Genomic DNA, 19681 nt, shown 5'->3' with positions numbered 1-19681 from the left:
CAGCAGGCCGGTACGCTATTTTCTTCGCATTCCCGCGATTCTTTCGTTCTCGATAGAGGCGCGTGTGCCGACTACGATCCGCGATCGCACGCACCGTGTGCATCGTGCGTGCGTACACGCGCGCGTGTATCACCAGCGCACCTACATACGTAACGTAGTTAGCCGGCTTGGCCGTGCCAAGGTTGGGAACCTTATCTAAGCTCAGGGTGTTTGACCCAACTGGGAAAACACATTAGCATTCGACGTCTTGCACTCGTCGTCACACGGTTGCACGCCCGATGCGCGCGATGCTTCATTCACGATCGGCCTCTGCTCTGGAATTACGAGAAAGTACGCAACTTCTCTTTTCTTTTTTTCTTTCTTTCTTCCTTACTGCGACTGCGTTTCGTAATAGGCGTGGTAAGGATAAAGTACTATGTATGGAGAGTTTACGATAAGTGTACAGTTGCTCGTGGAAATGTTCATGAACTCATGAACGTTTTACGGAACACTTATAGCTCATGAACACTTACAAAAACGTTTCACGGATAGGTATGTTACGTGTATTGTACGAAATATTTTGGAATGTCGTTGACACTAGAACGAAACTCGGTTATCGTAATTTTATTAATGAAAATCTGAAGTAAAGTGAAAAATATGTATAGAAATTATAGGATGTTTATTACAAGCGTGTATCTCGAAGAGATCGAAGAAATATTGAAACAGTATGTTTGAAAATTTATTGCTATTATCTCTCGATCTCGGTTGCAGATCTCTTCGATAACAATTGAAGATACTTCGCGATAGCTAAATTTTAATACACCGCGTAACAAACCTTTTCTAAACAAAACCTGTAACAAATATTTTGTAATTGGAAATACGATAAAAATAAGCAAGATACGATTTGTTTCTTTCTTTTTTCAAAATTTTGCCACGTTATCAGTTAAGAATCATTGCCCCGGCGTCTGACGAGTATCGCCCGCTTGCACTGTCGTTTTAACTTGAAACTTTTGATACGATTAGGGACGTATTTTGGCATTTCATTCTACTAAACTCGGCATTGGAATTATTCATTAACCAGCGACGTTGTTATCGATCATCGGCGACTCTGGAATCAATTTGACGATCTCTGGAAGTTTTGATTGATTTTTTATATCAATTATCTCAGTTCGAACTTCCGTACAAACATTAATGTGGAAAAATTGTGTAAATAATTGTACCAATGTTCTACGAGTATTTCCCTCGTTTTACAAACTAATTTACCTGTTCAATCGCTTCCGGAACTATCGCATAGACTCGAGCTAAGTTTTCGCTACCTACAGTACCTACGCATCTCTTTCGATTAAAAATTATACTCAAAATATATCAATGTAGAAGTTCTGCGAATCTGAAAGTTGCCAATTGAAGAGGCTACATATCAATTTATTTTTTCAAACGTTAGATCTAAGATATTTTGGTAGATAGTAAAGTGGTAATCTAATAGATACGATTACTATGATAGATTACGAAATATGGCGTTTCATGGTACGGATTCGTAGATTTATCGTCAAGGCTGTTTCTGTAGGTCGTGAGAATTTCGAAATATTCCACGATAAAACTCGATGATGCATTATCTGAGGCGGCAGCGGTTAGCCATATCGGCTGGAAGCATCATCTCGAAATCTGTGATTTCACGATTAGGGAAACGATGTGGACACAGTCTGACCGATACGGATAACCATTAATCCCGGAAAGCTTGAGAAGCGAGAATCATAAAACCTCTGTTTTTAATTCGCCGATTAAGCTCCAGACAATTTTCATAGATAAGAATTTATGTCCGAGTTCAGGTTTCCTTCTTTTCGTAACAGCAAACTGATTAAATTTGAATCTCCAGTATCATAATATATGAAATATGTGGAATCTGTAACGTTTAATTTCTTCAACAAATTAGTAAGAAAATTGTATTCTTTTATAAAGAAGGATACATATAGATGTAAAAAGGGAAGGTCTATATTAATAAAAACACTAAATGTTTAGCAATAAATCTTTTATATGTAACTCATAATTCTGCACTGAATTTATGTAATATATCAATTCGCATTACGATACACATACAAACCACAAGAAATGACAAAATCAAGCAGAACAACGATTTTCTAATGAACATTAAAACCATCGGTATACAATGTGTACCATTAATATTATTTATTATTCATGTAATATTACGATTAGAGCGATATGACGGAAACGGATAAGTATACGTAATCGTGTTTTTATCCCAATAAATAATAAAATTAATTTTTTCCACAGCGCCTTAGTTTCGGTGTTTCGAACGTGACATAAAATAATACACGCGCTATTCGAAACTCAGAAATCACAGTTAGTGTATAGCAGATTTTCGATCGTCCGAACAGGCCAATAAAACGGGTTTGAGTATCTGCCAAATTCTAGTCATCGAATTTTCCACTGGTAATAGAAAGAATCCACGTCGGCCGTATCGATAAGTAATCACGTTCAATTTGTCGGATGGTTTTCGTCGACTTCTGGCAAAGATTTCTGTCTGGCCCCGAACTAATTTCGATGCCGCCACGTGCTGCTTCCTCCCTCGGCCTTCTCCCTTTTCTTCTTTGTCGTGCGCAGAATTTATTAGCAGTCGTTATTTACCCCCTACGAATCTTCCGCTGGTACCTACGGCAATGATTTACAGCCGGCCGTTTCTGCGAATTGCCACGCGAAACGTGCTTTTTATACCATTTCAATTTATTCCCGCGTCGCGACACCCTCGAATCGGAGCTTTCCGACCAGAAGAGGCTCGGCTATTGAAAATAGTCGCGTCGGGCGCGGATCACACGCACTTAATTGCGCTAAAAGCCATCCGTCATCCGGGCCGTTTCCCTCTTTTCTTCGCTTCGCGGAAAGACCCGCGTCCCTTCGTTGATATACAAAGTATGTTTCATTCGCTCTCTTCTTATTTCGGAGAGAAAATGGTTAATGGATAATGCGGACAAGCGCGAATTAAAGGCGAGTTATAGCCCCCGGGCCTCGCTATACAAGAAGGATACGTTTTATTTGACAAATATGACGAGTAAGAAAAATGAAGGAAAAAGGAAAGAAAGGAATAATGTAGTTCGAAGATGCGTACTAAAGGGTTTGAAATATAGTTCATTAGGAAATAAATTTTATTTCATTTTAAGAGCCTCCTTCGTTCTTCCATAAAAGAGGTCTTGGCTAAACAAATTTTAACGAATCCTAAATGTGAGGATGTTTGCTACATCTGAAATAGTCTTCGAATGTGGCGAAAGGCAGAATCTTCTGCGTTACTTGCCATTCATACACAGTAGCTAGAAAGATTATTTTTACGTACTCTTATTTTCCAATGGAGCGCTTTTTTATTAAATTCTATTATTTATATCCACCTTTCATCTTCATGGTATTAAATTTCTAATAGTCGCATGAAAGTACGTACTACCAAATGATGTGAAACTTAGTATATATGCTTGGACTTCATTAGCTAGCATATAAATGCTGTAATAAACAGAATGGTATGCAAAACTACATATTCACATAAGCAGAATTCATGTACACGACATTACGGTTTCATGGCCTCGCGAAGTACTAAATACACTAGCCTCCTTTCCCGTTGTCTTTTGCCAGACAATTCGCAACGCGTGATTCATAATCAATCGCCTAGGTGATTCGAAGCCCCCCCTCAAATGGGTGCAGAAAATTTTTCTAACGGTTTAGAAAACCGTGGACAATCGCAAATCCACGAGGATCGACTCTTCCGTTGCATACAAATTGCCATGTACGTACGGTAGCGATACAGCCAGGTGTTCTCATAAGAATGTGTGCAGAAATATGTTCCAAGACACGGAACAGTATCGTGCAAATTATCTAAAGCATGGACACACAAGGTGTGGTCACTGAGCTGATTTTCAATGACTCAGATATGAATGAGTTAGATATTAAAATATAAGATTAGTTTAGATGTTCACCGAGGGGCTTTTACTCATAAAGAAGCGTCGGATAAATAATAAAATAATATTAGTAAAGACGATTCAGTTAAAGATCGCATGATAATTACTATTTTACTCGCATGAAATACAATTTTAACCATTCAAGTATTCTTTATTGATATCACATACCTTGAATATACTAATCTAATAATTATTGTTAATTCTGCGTTATCGAACTTCAATTGCCACCGTTAAATTTTTGAAATAGTTGATTTTTGAAGCTCTTGTATCATTATAATACCATACTATATGTATAGTAACTAAAAAATGTATATAATTCATACATAGCTTCACATTTCAACTTCTTATTACGTACATTAACATTCTACAATTCATAAACATCCTATTTACTTATATCGACTGCTTTAATAGTGACTTTCACTGTTCTCATTCTTGTTCTTTCGTAAAATGATACCCGCAATTCCTCCTTTTACGAAAGACGCGATATTATTAAAGTAATAGATACTTCGTAAATATGGACCTTTGCTAAAGAGAAACCACAAATTCCGAAAAACGAACGAAAAAGAATTTGCATGGAAGAAAGAAAATTCGGCTACAGTTAGCGGTTTAACGAACGGGGTTGAAGAAAGACGGTCCTCTTTTAAACGGAAGACGGTCCTTCGAATAAAATCGCTAGACGTATAATCTGGTTGGAAGACGTGAAATAATACAGCGTGAGTACACAAACGAGGACAGTTAACTGCAAGCTGCAACGAATTCCACAATTACTCTTTTATCGTGATCTTCAGAGTACCGACCAGAATTGCTTTATTACAGGGCTCAATTTGCTTTCAATTTTCCAGAGTCGCTCGCCGCATAAAAGACGCATGTGAATGTTCAATAGTATGTATCCGTTGCACGAGCTCATTAGCCTGTAATTTGTCAGGCTCCGTTGACAACCACACGCGAATTACAAAAAGAAAAAAGAAAACTGAAATTGATTATTTCAATATGAAATACGTGTGATATTTGTTCAGGTCTGTAACGATATTTCCCATAATTGATAAACCAAAACGTAATAGTTCGAAGTTTAAATGTAAATAGCAATATTGAAAAGTTTGATAGTAAATTAGTTACATTTGAAACACTGCAACGAGGAAGTTATCGGGACTTGTGATTTTGCTGATGATCAATATTTCTGAGCTAAATATAGAGTTGAATAATACATGCAACGATAGAAATATCATCGCGATTATATTATGTATTGGTATTTAATAGTTCAGTCACGTAGCAGGATTTATTAACGCGTGTACGTGTGTAATTTGGAATTGTTTTTCAATTATTTTCTTTTAATTCTCTGATTAATTTATTTTGTACTCTTCAAATTCTTTAATGTAATTTGTTTCTTAAGTAATTCGATGAAATCGAGACCTTATGCAATTTGATAATTACAAATAAATAGTATCAATTAAATATAATATAAATAATACAATTTGAGGAATGTTATCGAGTCTGTTCAAGCATTTGTACAAAATTTTCTAGAAATTTATTTTATAGAATATCCTAATAAAATTATTTTATTGGGATACTCGTTTAAAGATATGATAAGAAAATAATATTTGTTGTAGTGGCAAAACAGAACCATGTAATAATATCCTATTGATATTTACACGATATCGTGATATTATAATACAGCTTATCGTATATTACGGAACAGTTTTATCACGTGCAATTAGCATATTGCATATCAAGGACAATTGGCCCATTCAGACATCAGAGTGTTTCGCCTCCGTGAATTAATTAAACTTGTGTAGTTTGCATACCACGCGAGATGGCAGAACACAATTCGAAAATGAAACGTTTCGTGCCAGTATTTTATGAATAATAAAATTTCTCAAGTAATGTGAATGCTTATTAAATTATCTATTTAATTGAACAATGGAACATACAAGAAATATTTGCAATGTTAGTTTTATTCGAAAGCAATTTATATACAATGAAGCTATAATATTGTTAATGAAATTTCTTTCGATAAAAGCTTAAGGAAGAAATAATATTCAAAAACATGTATTTCCAAAAACTTCTAAGATAGGAAGCTACAGTAAACAAAACTGTATTTTAAATTTTGATCAAACATTGACTTTCAAAGAGCGATAAATCTGCATCGATATTACCATGGCATATGTAAAAAGATAAAGAAGAAATAAAAGCTTTGAAGAAACACGAGTAACGTTCAATGAGAATGGCCTTAAGATTGGAGACACGTGCGTCCGTTCTTAGACGAAGCGCCATGGTTGAATGGCGCGAGTCACGGGTTTGTCGAAAACGGTTAAAAGCTGGCTGTGGACGATCATAGATAGACACGAAAATTCGTGGTTCGCCGCAACGACGACCACAACGACGTCGACGACGACCACGACCACGAAGGCGACGGCGGCGGCGACGACGCGACAAGCGTCCTTGCTCCAACCACTCGTGCTACTACCGATGACGTAATCGTCGCGATACCCCGCAATCTTGGCGCCGCGGTAAACTCGTAATATCTATTTTTATCTGGTGGAAGCAGGGGCTCCGCCCCGTCTCTTCACTCCTCGTACTCACAGCCACACTAGGACGTAGTCTTCGACACACCCGTGTTCCACCGCCTCTCTTCTTCCTATTCCTGACTCTTAACCTCTAAATTCAGCCTCCGCGCGGAATGACCAGTCTCTGACCAACTCGTCATACTCAGCTACCATCCTTCTTGTTATCTTCACTTCGCCTTTCTTCGCTTCTTTCGCTCCTCTTATCGTCTGACATGCCTCTTGTCAGTCTTGTCGCAAACGCTCTGGTAAATTAAGTTCGTCCCGGCACGACAAGATCATTCGATTCGATCAAAATTATGCAGCGACAATTAAACGAGAATTACCTACTGTCAAGAAGTGCACGATAAGTTCGTGGATCCGTTGAAAGATGGCGTAAACACGTTCCTGATCGGGAACGGGTTAGGGTAGGTTCGGACGCCAACGTCGTCGCGGCGACACGTTAATTATAGCAAAAAGTTACGATCGATTTATTGGTCAGGCCGTTCGTCCTCTGCCGGTCTTTTGCATATTTAAAAGCGTTTTCGATGTTCCTTTTTAAGAACGTCTGATAAAACGGCGCCAATCAGCTCCACCTGTAGTACATCCTTTTATCTGGGTGCCAGTATTCCATGTCCCCATGAATGTCGACCGGTATCATTAATCATCGGTTAAAACGAAGCAAATAAACACGATTTGGTCAATTTTTGCGATAGCTAAATCGGGTATCACCGACCGATAGATGAGCTCTTTACGATGTCTTTTATCTGGATTATTGAAAATAACGTAGAAACTGACTAAGTAAATATTTTTTTTTTTGTTGAAAACAGCTTTTAAGTCACGTGAAATACATTTTTTTATATATTTAGAAATTTTTCACTATTAAATCTGTTAATATCAAATGCGAAGTATTGAAAGCAATTTTCTTCTTATATATTTAACACGGTATCTACTACACATGCTTATATACATGGTTATTGGCGGCGATGATGAAGACTTAAAAATATTATGGGGATCAAATTTTTTTATGTGCATAACACCGTGTCTCTCGGGTAAAACTTTTGAAATTTATTTTTTATCGCTGAGATTTTCATCTAGAGTTTCTTTAATCTGGTATTTAGAACGAGATTTTCTATATTTAGGGCAGCTCAACAAGATGTTTATTTCGATATCAAAGCAAAGAATCTCGAAATCAAAAAGGGGTCATAATTTTGATTTTAGGAGTAAATTTAAGTATCTTTGTATTTATATTTAAAATGAAGTATCATCTATGTTTGTGAAAAGATTTTGACGATTTCGAAGTTGACAAGTTGAAAGTTCTATGGCCGTATCCTATCCCATAAATATATGTAACTCCTGGCTTTCTGCGTTGTAGCAGATTCTTTCTCCTTTCTCCGTCTACTCTCTTGTCTACTCTCGAATCTGGCGCCATCGTCCCCACAACGGTCGGCGAGACGCGTGGGACTTTCCGGCGACAAGTCCTTTATGATACCGCTCGTACGCCCGCAGCCTCTCACCGAGTGAACACTTTTACCAAGAAAGAAAGACTCCTCGTTAATGACAGATCTCATCTCGTTTCGAGGCATGCCTGTATCGCAATTCGTGGAAGTTCTTCATAAAAACGGTAGATTAAATTCTTTGATGCCCACGCTATCGAGAACTTTCAATTAACAAACTTACAGTCGTTGGATACAAGTTCCTTTTGGTTCGTAAAGAGGAATTAACAAGAGAAATGATCGTTATTAAAATTGATTCTTTATGGCAATATATGCTTACCATGAAAATACACTTGATTTGCATGTCATGCCGTTAACATTGTTTTTATGTATTTTATGTATGTTTTGCAATTAATATAATTTTACATTGGAATAAGATATAGTGGTATAAAGGATGATTATTATGATCCTTCAATTTATGATTTCTTAAGTTTAATTGGTACATCCTTATAAACAGGATAAGGTTGAAAGTCATGATGCATTAAGTTATCTGTATTTTATATGGTAGTTACTAGAAATCATAGTGATGACCAGATCATGGTAGTAATTATATATAATTCATAATAATTCTTCTTATCTGTTACAGGTGAAACAGGACAAAAGGAATGGTGTACATTAGCATATTGGGAATTGGGTGGTAGAGTGGGTCGCCTCTACCCTGTAGAACCTTCAACAGTAAATGTGTTTGATTCCCTCCATGATGGTGATGGCCTTTGCTTAGCAACATTGGCTGAAAATCATGTTGCACCGCCTGCTGTCCAAAGAACAAGAAGCAAAATTGGTCTTGGTAAATTCCTTTTATTTTATTAGTAGTACATTATCGCAAAAACATAGAGATATATGTTAGTTAAAGAAAAGATCTTACGGGAAATAAAGAATCTGAATTATTTATTTGCAGGTTTAATGCTTAGTCAAGAAGAAGATGGTGTGTGGGCGTACAACAGATCTGAGAGCCCAATCTTTGTGAATTCACCTACTCTGGATGACCCGGAGTCTAGAACACTACTTGTCTATCGTGTGCCTCCAGGCTTTTGTTTGAATATCTTTGACCGTACCAAAATTCTACAGCTTCCATATGGCAGCAGTACTACAAGAACGAGCAATCAGGCTTCAGGCTTTGCCTCTGGTCCTGTTGATATCAACTCCGTCCGCATCAGCTTCGCCAAAGGCTGGGGACCCAAGTACTCAAGACAGGAAGTCACCTCTTGTCCATGTTGGCTCGAAGTACTCCTAGCACCATGCAGGTGATCCCTACAACTCATTACGAAGGTATACAGTCTCGTCCGTTTGCGCCTCTTCTTCCTCCTCGTCGTCCTTCAAGAGGACCGATCTGTGAAACTGACGCAGCAACGACGAAGCTCCGTCCCAAAGGCTGCCAACGGATACTCATACGATGTGGATCGCCGCCAGCAGTCTTACCAAAGTACGCCGCCATACATCCAGGAACAGCGTCGTTTTATAAAAACAGGGAAAAACGAGAATCATTTGACAAGAACGTTTTATATTCTTGTGCCTACGAACGGAGCATACACAGTTTATACGTGGTACTCGATTATCATTAATTTTGTAACTCGACTATATTGTATCGCAATATTCTTCTTGATCGGTCAATGATACTGTTGTACTTTCTTGATAATGTTAAATGAGATTTTATAAAAAGTGAGGCGGTGGTTTTCCGCTAGGTCTAGTCAGTGGTATTTAACATTTTTAGGCTTGACGCTAATATGTCTTGCATTAAGAATAACATAATATAAACAATATTAACTAAAATCAGGGAAAGTGCGAGAGTAAAATTGACGTGTCAATACAGTCGTTTTTCACGATACAGTCGTTTTTTCATGGTATTGATCATAAGTTTTAATGTTTGTACTGTCTGGCCATGTCCTCGTTTATGATTAATCATTGTACTGCAAGGAAGCAGAAACTTGGGCTTCCGATAAGGTCTAGTCAATGGTGTTTGAGAGTAAGAAAAGTTCGTTAATTGCATGGATTTTAAAATCTATTTAAATTATCAAGAAACGAGAACACTGCCAACAGAATCAAAGGAAGTACTTAGCGTTTTATGTTACCTTCAAAAAGACTTTTACTTTAATAATGAAAGTAATATTATTTGTAGTATAAATTTCCTGCTTTTAGATTGAATTTAATTGAATACGAGAAAAGGTTTGTTGGTTCAAAAAATAATAAGAATTCACTCGATTTGGAGATATTTTTGTTGGTTCATTGATTATTTAATTCAATGACAGAAGCCTCTAACCAATAACGGAATTAAACATGTAACTTTTGTAAGAAGGTCACAAAACTTTTCTCAATATATTTCCTTATTTTAATATATATTAAGATGGTATTTCAGCGCTGAATTGTATAATCTTGTAATGAAGTTTCATCGATATTCAAATGTCGTGTACCACGAGTACTGTAGTTGTCTCCGATCGTCGTTCGGTGCTGTACATACATATATGTACATACACTGTGCCTTCCCAGCTTCCTTCGTGGTGCAATGCACGAGTGATAGAACGAATGTGTGTGTGCATGCGTGCGTGTATCTAAGGAAAGCGAAAGAAAATGAGAGAACTTCGCGTGCCAGCTACGTTTCGCACCAAAATGCCCAAGAGCTTCATACTGCAGTAATACGATACTGTGATAAAAGTTCGAACCAGGTCTCTTTTTTCCTTCCTTTTTTTTTCGGACGCGTTTATGAAGCACCAACGATAAACTAAAAAAGCAATCAATCCATTAAAATGTGTATATATACGCAAAGAGAGACAAAACGTATGCTTAATAAACAATAGTCCATAGACTCGAATCTAGAGGAAATGTTAAATTTATATAAAGAAGTACCGTTTTCTCGTTTAATTTTGTACAGTCTTAAGAGTAAACAAAACTAGTGTAAGTGAGTGGAGTTTTACAAATTTTATCGTGAAAAAGTCTTCATTAAGATCCGCCTCCAAATCCGAATGCGTATAGAGCGTGAAAGAAGAGAACTACTCATGTAATGCAGGTTGAGCGGTTTGCGCATAACAAAAGTCGAAAATACATGACTGTAAGAGAAGGAAGAGTGTGTAAAACGATGATGTTATGTATGTGCATACGATTTAATATGTACCACCAGTCATACGTATTCATTCATACGCATACGCAACACAAGCATCTATAAAACACAATCGACTGATCGTTTCTTCTTTTCTTTTTTTCGAGCCGTTAGTTACTTTCTTTTTCGTACAGCCGTTTTTATCGGTATAGAAGCGTATACATACGTATGGATCGTGATCTATTAAGATACGATCTTGTGTGACACGCCGAACGATAATATTGTGATGCGTATATTGTCGCTTAAATGTTATATATTAATATGTATACGTATGTATACAGAAATGTTTATAGGTAGCTAGCTATATCTATTGCAACGGAGTGATTCTCTGGCCTGTATGTGATGTTAGAAAATTGGCACTCTTAAGAATACATAATAACCGTAGTGTCGTTCTTCGAAGTACCGTTAAACAAAGGAAATGTTAATCTCTTCGGAAGAAACTTTTGTAAGCGACCATAACCATGAGAATGTATTCTTAATACGCCATGCGTATAGTCACATCGCGTACAGGCCTAAGAATCGTCATGATGAAAATTGTAACGGCAAGAAGGAAATTTTTTGTCGAAAAGTCGTCCATCTCGGACAGGTACGTTGCTTTTTATAGCCTTTTTTTGTCGCGGCTCTAACTTGCTGTTATAGTTGAGGTTGGCTCATCGCTGGAATTGAACCAAACGCGTGCGGTCAGTCTGAAGCGATTGTTCGAAATGATCTTCACGTAAACATGGAGCGCAATAACGGTGGTCCATATAATTTGTATAAATATTTTATTTTCTTTCGTAAAGATTCGATTAAAAATAAGTTTACTTATTTTGTGAATTATATAACCTCATTTCGCAAGTCAGGAAATAAGCATTCTACGTTGACAATCCTTTGCAAATTTTTTTCGATATAAACAGACGACGAACGATTTGGTCGTTCCTACTCGTTGATTGTAATACCAAGACACAGTTGTTCCCACAGCATTACGCCAGAAAAGAAAAGGATGTATAGTTAACGGTGTACTTAACGATATTTTGTAACTGAACGTATGCAAGTTGAAATTTTGCTAGACTCGGTCATAATCGTAGTCTTGTTAAAATTAGGTGACGATTGTTAAAGAAAAGATATACATCTTAACGGACGAAATATTTATTCGTAATCTTCTCAGAATAAATAAAACGATTAGTTTGTATATAAAAAAGAAAAGGAACACGAAATGTAACATCCTTTGATACCTACATCTTGCTTTATTGAACGAAAAATCGATCGATCGTTCGTTAAAAATAATTTCATTTTCACGTCGTTCATTTAACACTTATTACTAATTATAATATATGTATATTGTAAAAGTTGTTTATTATAAATTATTATAAATTTATTATAAATTAACGTCTTGAATAAGACAAAAGGTATTGTATTGTCGATAAAAGACCAGTTAAGCCGCGTTTAAACCTATTTCTCGGATCAATTCATATAGCAGCATGGATAATATTCAAGTATATATATATATATATACTTTTGAACGTAATAACGGAGTGAGCGACCTCTGGAGCGAATGAAGTTTGGAATATTTTGACAGTTTCGTATGGTACGTTACGACGTCTTAAGTAACACCATGAGCAATATTTTTTTCCATTCGTTCTATCGTTCTGTTTCTGTCATATTACGTTCGTTCTGTTCTGTTCTTTCTATATTTAACATCTCTTTCGTATCCATTTTCGTGGAACCAGTTGGTTATATATTTACGCGGTAAACATAATGCAGTTAGTGTCAGTGCTTTGAAAATTGTGTTTGGTCATCTATCATCGGTAGAACTCGACGAATGGCGTTCAGCTAATTTCGTAAGTATTCTTATGAAATTTTGAGGGCACACAACATGTTTTACGCTATTTTCCGGTTTAATGTGCAAATTTTATTATTTTCACGGCACTCATTTTCATATCAACTATACCATTGGTTAATTCTTCTTAGCTCAAAAATATTGGTCACTTCGTCTAGATATTTGCAAATAATTTGAATATATTTCATGTATTTGAAATACTTCTGGTAAAAATATTGAAAATATTGGCCAATAGAAACAGCTTATACATGCCTATCATGAATACGTTCTATTTACTACATAGTTTTATATTTATGGAAGAAGATGAAGCTGAGATTTGAAATTAATTGCTTGGTTTTCTTTTCTTTCGAAATATTTAATTTAATTAACGACTTTAACTGTTGCAATTCTTTATCGATTCGTTTCTACATGGAATTTTTCTTTCTTCTCACGGTAAAAAGTAACTTATAAGGGAAAATTTCGTTCATAATTTTTCAAACACTCATAATTCTAATTTTATTACATTTCTTTTACAAATCACAGTTGTTTAATTTACTTCGAAACTTTCTTATACAATAACTCTTAAATAATACAAGAGCGTCGTTGCGATACGTATCAAGATCGAAATATCTGTCATTCAAAAGCTCCAATTTACTATTTTCGAATTCTGTGCAAAATGTGTCAAGTTCCTCGTAGCTTTGTAGTGAACGTAAAGCAATATACGGATCTAACGAAACATTTACGAATATTTAATCAACAAGCGAGATAACGTATTTTGATGTGAACCATATGAAACTATATTTCAGCATTAACTGCCATGCTACTTGTATTCGACCATTTTGTTTCCTATTTTAAGGAAATCGAAATTTTTGAAACAAGTTTTTGATATTTCAATTAGATAGTCGGTGCATTGAAATATTCAAAAATTTACTCGTAATGCTGCAGTAATTAAAAAGGAAACGGAGAAATACTTTACAAGGTAGTTGCAAGTACAATTATAGTTATACATATAGCATGTAACGCTTCTCGAAGATATACCTGCAGAGTGGGCCAAAAGTCATGGTGCATCGGAAAAATAGGATGAACGAAATTGAGAAAAGAAGAGGAAATAAATCGGAAGTGTAGATCTTTCGAAATAAACTTTCGTTTGATAGAGTACTGTAATTTCAAAATTCTACTTTCAGACTATTATATACATACATTATATATCGTTTGGTAATGAATTTTAGGTTAAAGGTTACCGTAAAATAGTAATTTTTAAATTTTACTTTGAAGCCTTTGTACTTATCAATTTTGATTTAAAAATTATTTTAAAAGGACAGACCATAATTTGTAATATTTTTTAATCGGCACTCGAAATTATTATCGATGTTAACTTTTCCATACTCTTAAATTTCTTTTAACCGGTTTTATTTTAAAACTATATTACAAGTTATTCGATAATCAAATAATAATATGGTTTTTAACGTAATTTCATCAACATCGTAATTTATCGTTAATGCTATATTTTCTGTCTTTAACTAATTTTTATAATACTTTCTCTGAATCAGAAGTGAAGGTAGTTTAATATATTATCCAAGACAAAAGTTCTTATTGTGTCGAAATATGTTTAACAATCAACGATTACGGAATAAAATAAATGTTGAACAACTATTGTACAAAGAGAATATTTTCTTCGGAATAAGAAGATCATCCTGTTCTTTGCTGCACCAGGATTTTCAAATATATTCTCTGTACTCGAAGAGGTGGAAGTTGTTGATTTCTCCGCAGGAATTGTCTGTGAAACATAGTGCCTTTCTAGCCACTTAGAGCGAAAGACGATTAACAATATAGCACGCATAGTGCAAACGATCATTATTAAAAGCACCTTACGCTTTGTCGATGATATTGCAAGATCTAATGATAAACATTGAATGTCGCTGTTCACTCTTTGCTTCGCGAATAATTTTCACGCAAGGCAAAGTACTTGTTCTTTGTCTTCCTGCTTATGGTTTAAAAACTGTAAAATCGCGCTGACGATCGAGCAAAGCGAATGTGTTCGAAAAAAGGGAATCATATTAGATAAATTTAAAGTACGATCATCTAATAGGATTTTGTCGAGATTTACAGGCAATCAGCTCTAATAGAATTTTCTCAAGACTTAAAGAACTTTGATAATGATACTTTTTGAATAACAATTAAACCAGAGGTTTTTAAACCACACTGTTCAAAATGATTGAAAAGTACATGATTCTAACAAATAACATTCAACTCCTTAAAACTTATTTCAATAAACTTGAATGAAGAATATATAAGATGGAACTATATATATATATATTCTGAATGTGTATGTTGTAGCAAATGACGTTATATACATAGATATATTGAAGAGACTAATGCATTGAATATTTGATATAACTTTTCGACTTGTATATAGCATATTCAGTTTAGGTGTGCAGTGTGTATATAGCATTATTTCTATAGCTATTGAGATTGCACAAAAATTGTTCATATAACGAGTAAACGTGAAGGATAAAAGATATCATACACACTTGAAATCTTGATAAACATGGTAAAGTTAATAAAGATATTCGATAAATTATTGTTCAAACATACACTTCATATGCATCTTAAAATACTTAATAAATTAGCGATAATATACAGGGTAGTTGGTAACTGGTGGTACAAGCGGAAAGGGGGTGATTCTACGCGAAAAAAGAAGCCGAAAATATAGAATAAAAATTTTTCGTTTGAGGCTTTGTTTTCGAGAAAATCGACTTTGAATCTTCGCTCGGTACGCGTGCACTTTATTGTAGCCTTTCATACTTTAAAACAATCGAACATGTTAGAAAGTGTTCATAGAAATTTACTTAGAAGAGCAGAAGTATGTGTTCGGCAGAATGGGCAACATTTTCAGCAATTTTTGTAATAATAAACTTTATGATTACTTCATATTATTTCATTATGTATTCCTAATTTTCCGTTACAGCAAAAACAAACTTAAACTGCGATAATATCCATCGAGACAACGATCTACAGTGAGAGCCGTTATAACGAGACGTGATAAAGTGCACGCGTACCGAGCGAAAATTCAATGTCGATTTTCTCGAAAACAAAGCCTCAAACGAAAAATTTTTATTCTATATTTTCGACTTATTTTTTCGCGTAGAATCAACCCCTTTTCGCTTGTACCACCAGTTACCAACCACCCTGTATAATTGTATAGAGATGTATATCTACAAAAGGCACGTACATCGATGGCGAAATTTTTATACCTAACAATTTCAATAAAAAATTCAGAAATTACTTCATCAAATCAAAACAAATTCGATATTTCAATATCTCATGAATGAAAAAACTTTCGAAAATTTTGTCGCTTTTTCAATAGATGAAGAATTAATAGCATGTATAACATAACACGTAACACTTTCTCTAAACTTTTTAAAGATAGTGTAACTTTTTAATCCTCTTGAATAGTGTGTACACGCGTAAATTATACTTACCGCACGTAGTACTAACAATAAAATTTCAAATGGACTTTGTGCTCTTTCCTTTCTTGAAAAAGCCGATCCTACGATCATTCTAGTGCCTTACACGAGAAGTGTTTCATTTTGAAAAAGGAGATAGCTGCGTAACGACACTACCGTTCCAACAATAATGCAAAATTTCTATTCGAATGGTGAAACTAAAATTATCTTCACTCGCCAGTTTAAAATTAACACATTCTGAGAAAAATATTTCCCGAGTTAGTCTGTTGCGTAAAGAAGATATAGCTTGTCGATCGAATAAAATAGAATAGAAATAGCCTGTCTTAATAAATTTTCAGGGTTTACAAAATTGACTTTCCATTAGCAATACAATAGCACGATTCTAGTCAATATACAATAGTTTTGAGAATATGCACATCCCGTTTATCAGTATTAAAACTTCTGCGGAAGAAAAAACTATCAGAAAAGCTATTACATGTGTAACCAACTAATTTGTATTTCATTTATATTTAAGCGAAATAACGATTCGAAACGCGCAGCAAAATTTTGTAGAATTTGGTATATTTGCAAAAGTTACAGGAAAATAATGAATTATGTATTTTGCTGCAAAATCTCCTGATTTTTATTTCAATTGAAAAATTGGAGAAAAAGCGAGACGAGAAACTCTGAAAGGTGTGCCTAAGTGTTTAAATCTGACTGTCGTGTAATCGTTTGCTGCATTAATACTAATTTAATTACATTAATAACACGCGTTAATTATGCATAGAATCAAATAATAAAAGAATTAACGCAATGGAAAAATTGGTCGAAGCAGAGATCGAGATACGTCGCAAATTATTATACAGAATCGATAAGATTTTCATCAACATTTTAACAATAATTTTTAAAGATACGGAATAAAGATAATTGCTTAATGATTTTTCGGATTATTTAATTTTCCATTTGCCAGCAGAGACGTTTTAGTGCTTATGAATGGGAGTGTACATGCAACTAATTACGTACTATGTATTTAATACGTAAATTTAACACATACTTAGAACGTTTGTATATAAGCGGACGCCCAAAAATGCTTCATAAAATCGTATTTTCTAACGTTGCAAGCAAAGGCATTATAGGTTGTGAAGAAAACTTAAAATATTTATTCAGGCTATATTCACGCTTTTTGGATGAACAATGGCGAACGATTATGTTGGCACAGTGTGGTTAGAAGTTATGGAAATTATTATTTAATGACGAAAAAATTTGTACAATTATTATGAATGAAAAAATAAAAGAAAAATATGCCAACTGAAAGGTGATAGGTTTCCAATCTAATGTTTTCAAAAATTTGTCCGCTTACGAGAAATACGACCCTTCTTAAATTAATTTTAGTTAAACAATGTGTAAAAATTAAGAATGAAAAATTATTTCTTAAGCGAGCTTTAGAACGAATACGAACGTGAATTTGATAAGAAAGAAAAGAGATTTTGCAAATAATTTTGCTTCGTTTTATCAAACATTTTTTGCTTTATGAATCTCATTGCGACAATTATATTCTAATTAAGATAAGTTGTATCATAAATGATGTAAATAAAAAAGAACAACAGTAGGTCCAAATAATTGACTAACAGTTAATTTAAAAAAGAAAAACCTTGAATGGTGAATATTTTAATTCACGAATTAAATAGTTTGAACCGAGATTATTCAAAAGTGTTTGAATACAGAATTTGCAATTTTTATAATACGAAACTTCAAGGTTTTTACTAGATCAATCGTTTCGTAGTGCTCCAATGTAAAAAGCATGATGTATATATATATATATGTTTTTGTTGTCTGTGTAAAAAAAAGTATTTAACAAATTGTTAAAGATAACGTAAAATGTTATTTAAAATAATACTGCAAACTCATCGATATAGGCAAATGATATAGGTGCGTTACATTTTTAATGGCAATATAATTAACATTATTCTCAATGAATCTCTTGAAACCTGTAATTTACTGAGAAGAAAACTCGCATCAAGTTTTTCATTTAGATGAACGTGGATCGAGGGTAATAAGTTACAAAATGTTGTACATCCAATTCTATTTGCGAAATAAAATTTAGCCAAATTTATATAAATAACAGGTTTAATTAACGTCGTTGTAACTTGTATCATTTTTATCGCATGGTTTCTCGGTATAATTGTTCATACTTAAGTAAACGATTTCTTATTAAACAGTTGTACGATGCCGTAATTATTTCGTATTAATTATTTTCCAAATGAATAACTATATCGTTCCCGAAACCTTTTGATGGAATTGAAAATATACGGTATAACAAAGTGTGTTTAATACACTGAAATTTTACGTCACGAAACTGTGAACATTTTACAACTTTCCCTTGATCGATAAAAGGAATCATTAAAATGATATATATATATATTGTATATACAGCAAACGCGTCTTCAACATTTATACAGCGATCCAATGTAAATGTATATAAAAGTGCTCTACAATATGCTGTACTATATAAGAAAGTGATTTCCTATAAAAATAATCGTGGTAGAAATAAATATTTTTTAAGAATCAGCGATCTGTTGAATTAACGAACTAACAGAAAACTTAATAGAAAAATACATTTACTGGATAAAGATTTGTTTTATTGTATTTCTTATTATTGTTGATAAAACGAATAATAATGAATATTGATAAAATCGCGCAAGACCTCAAACTACGAAGACAAATTATTTATATGATCTTAAAATTAAAATTACAATTTTCGGTCTTTTGGACGGTATAGAGAAGAACATTTAATCTACTTATAAGAAATCACTTCTTTTTCACTTATACCACTTATTTTGGAATATACCGTATGTAGACGTACGATTGCGCCAATAACGATACTAGCAATGTTATTATTACTATTATTATGATTATTAATAATGGTAAAATAATACCGAATATGAATAAAAGGGTTTGTAACGAGAATTATAATTAGTAGGTGTAATAAAGAGTAATAGAAATATTGATTAAGAGCGGCATTGTAAAGAAGAACAATGGTATTATTAGTCATCTCTTTGAGAGCTCGTAATGCTATTTTCAATATAACTGTATTCAATAATAATAGGCAGAGTAATGATACTTATGGCGATGATTAATGTATACAGAACTGCAACAGAGTTCTCGCCTTTCATTTTTACGAAAGAAAGAAATATATGAAGCTGCAAATTTTTACGTGATTTTGTTACTTAATTTACCTTTCGGCTACCAAGCAACAATATTTCTTCCATTTTTATCAGGTCATCGTGACAGATAAAACGACCGAATTTTTAGCAAAAAAAAAAAAAGACAACTTTCGACGTTTATCTCGATTTAAGTTAGTTAAAATATTAATAC

General features: G+C 34.2%; 1 protein-coding gene across 1 annotated transcript in view; it reads left to right on the top strand.

Moving 5' to 3' along the window:
- Positions 1-19519, top strand: part of LOC126914038 (uncharacterized) — a 115129-nt gene extending 95610 nt beyond the window's left edge. The window contains exons 4-5 of the mRNA XM_050717475.1: positions 8558-8758; positions 8870-19519. Of these exons, the coding sequence (XP_050573432.1) occupies positions 8558-8758; positions 8870-9219 (551 nt within the window). The 3' untranslated portion in view covers positions 9220-19519. The remainder of the gene's footprint in view (positions 1-8557; positions 8759-8869) is intronic.
- The last annotated feature ends 162 nt before the right edge of the window (positions 19520-19681 follow it).

This window comes from Bombus affinis, chromosome 3 (genome assembly GCF_024516045.1).
Source record: "Bombus affinis isolate iyBomAffi1 chromosome 3, iyBomAffi1.2, whole genome shotgun sequence".
NCBI lineage: Eukaryota > Metazoa > Arthropoda > Insecta > Hymenoptera > Apidae > Bombus > Bombus affinis.
The sequence above is the reverse complement of the archived record's forward strand: the minus strand, read 5'-3'. Positions and strand labels throughout refer to the sequence as shown.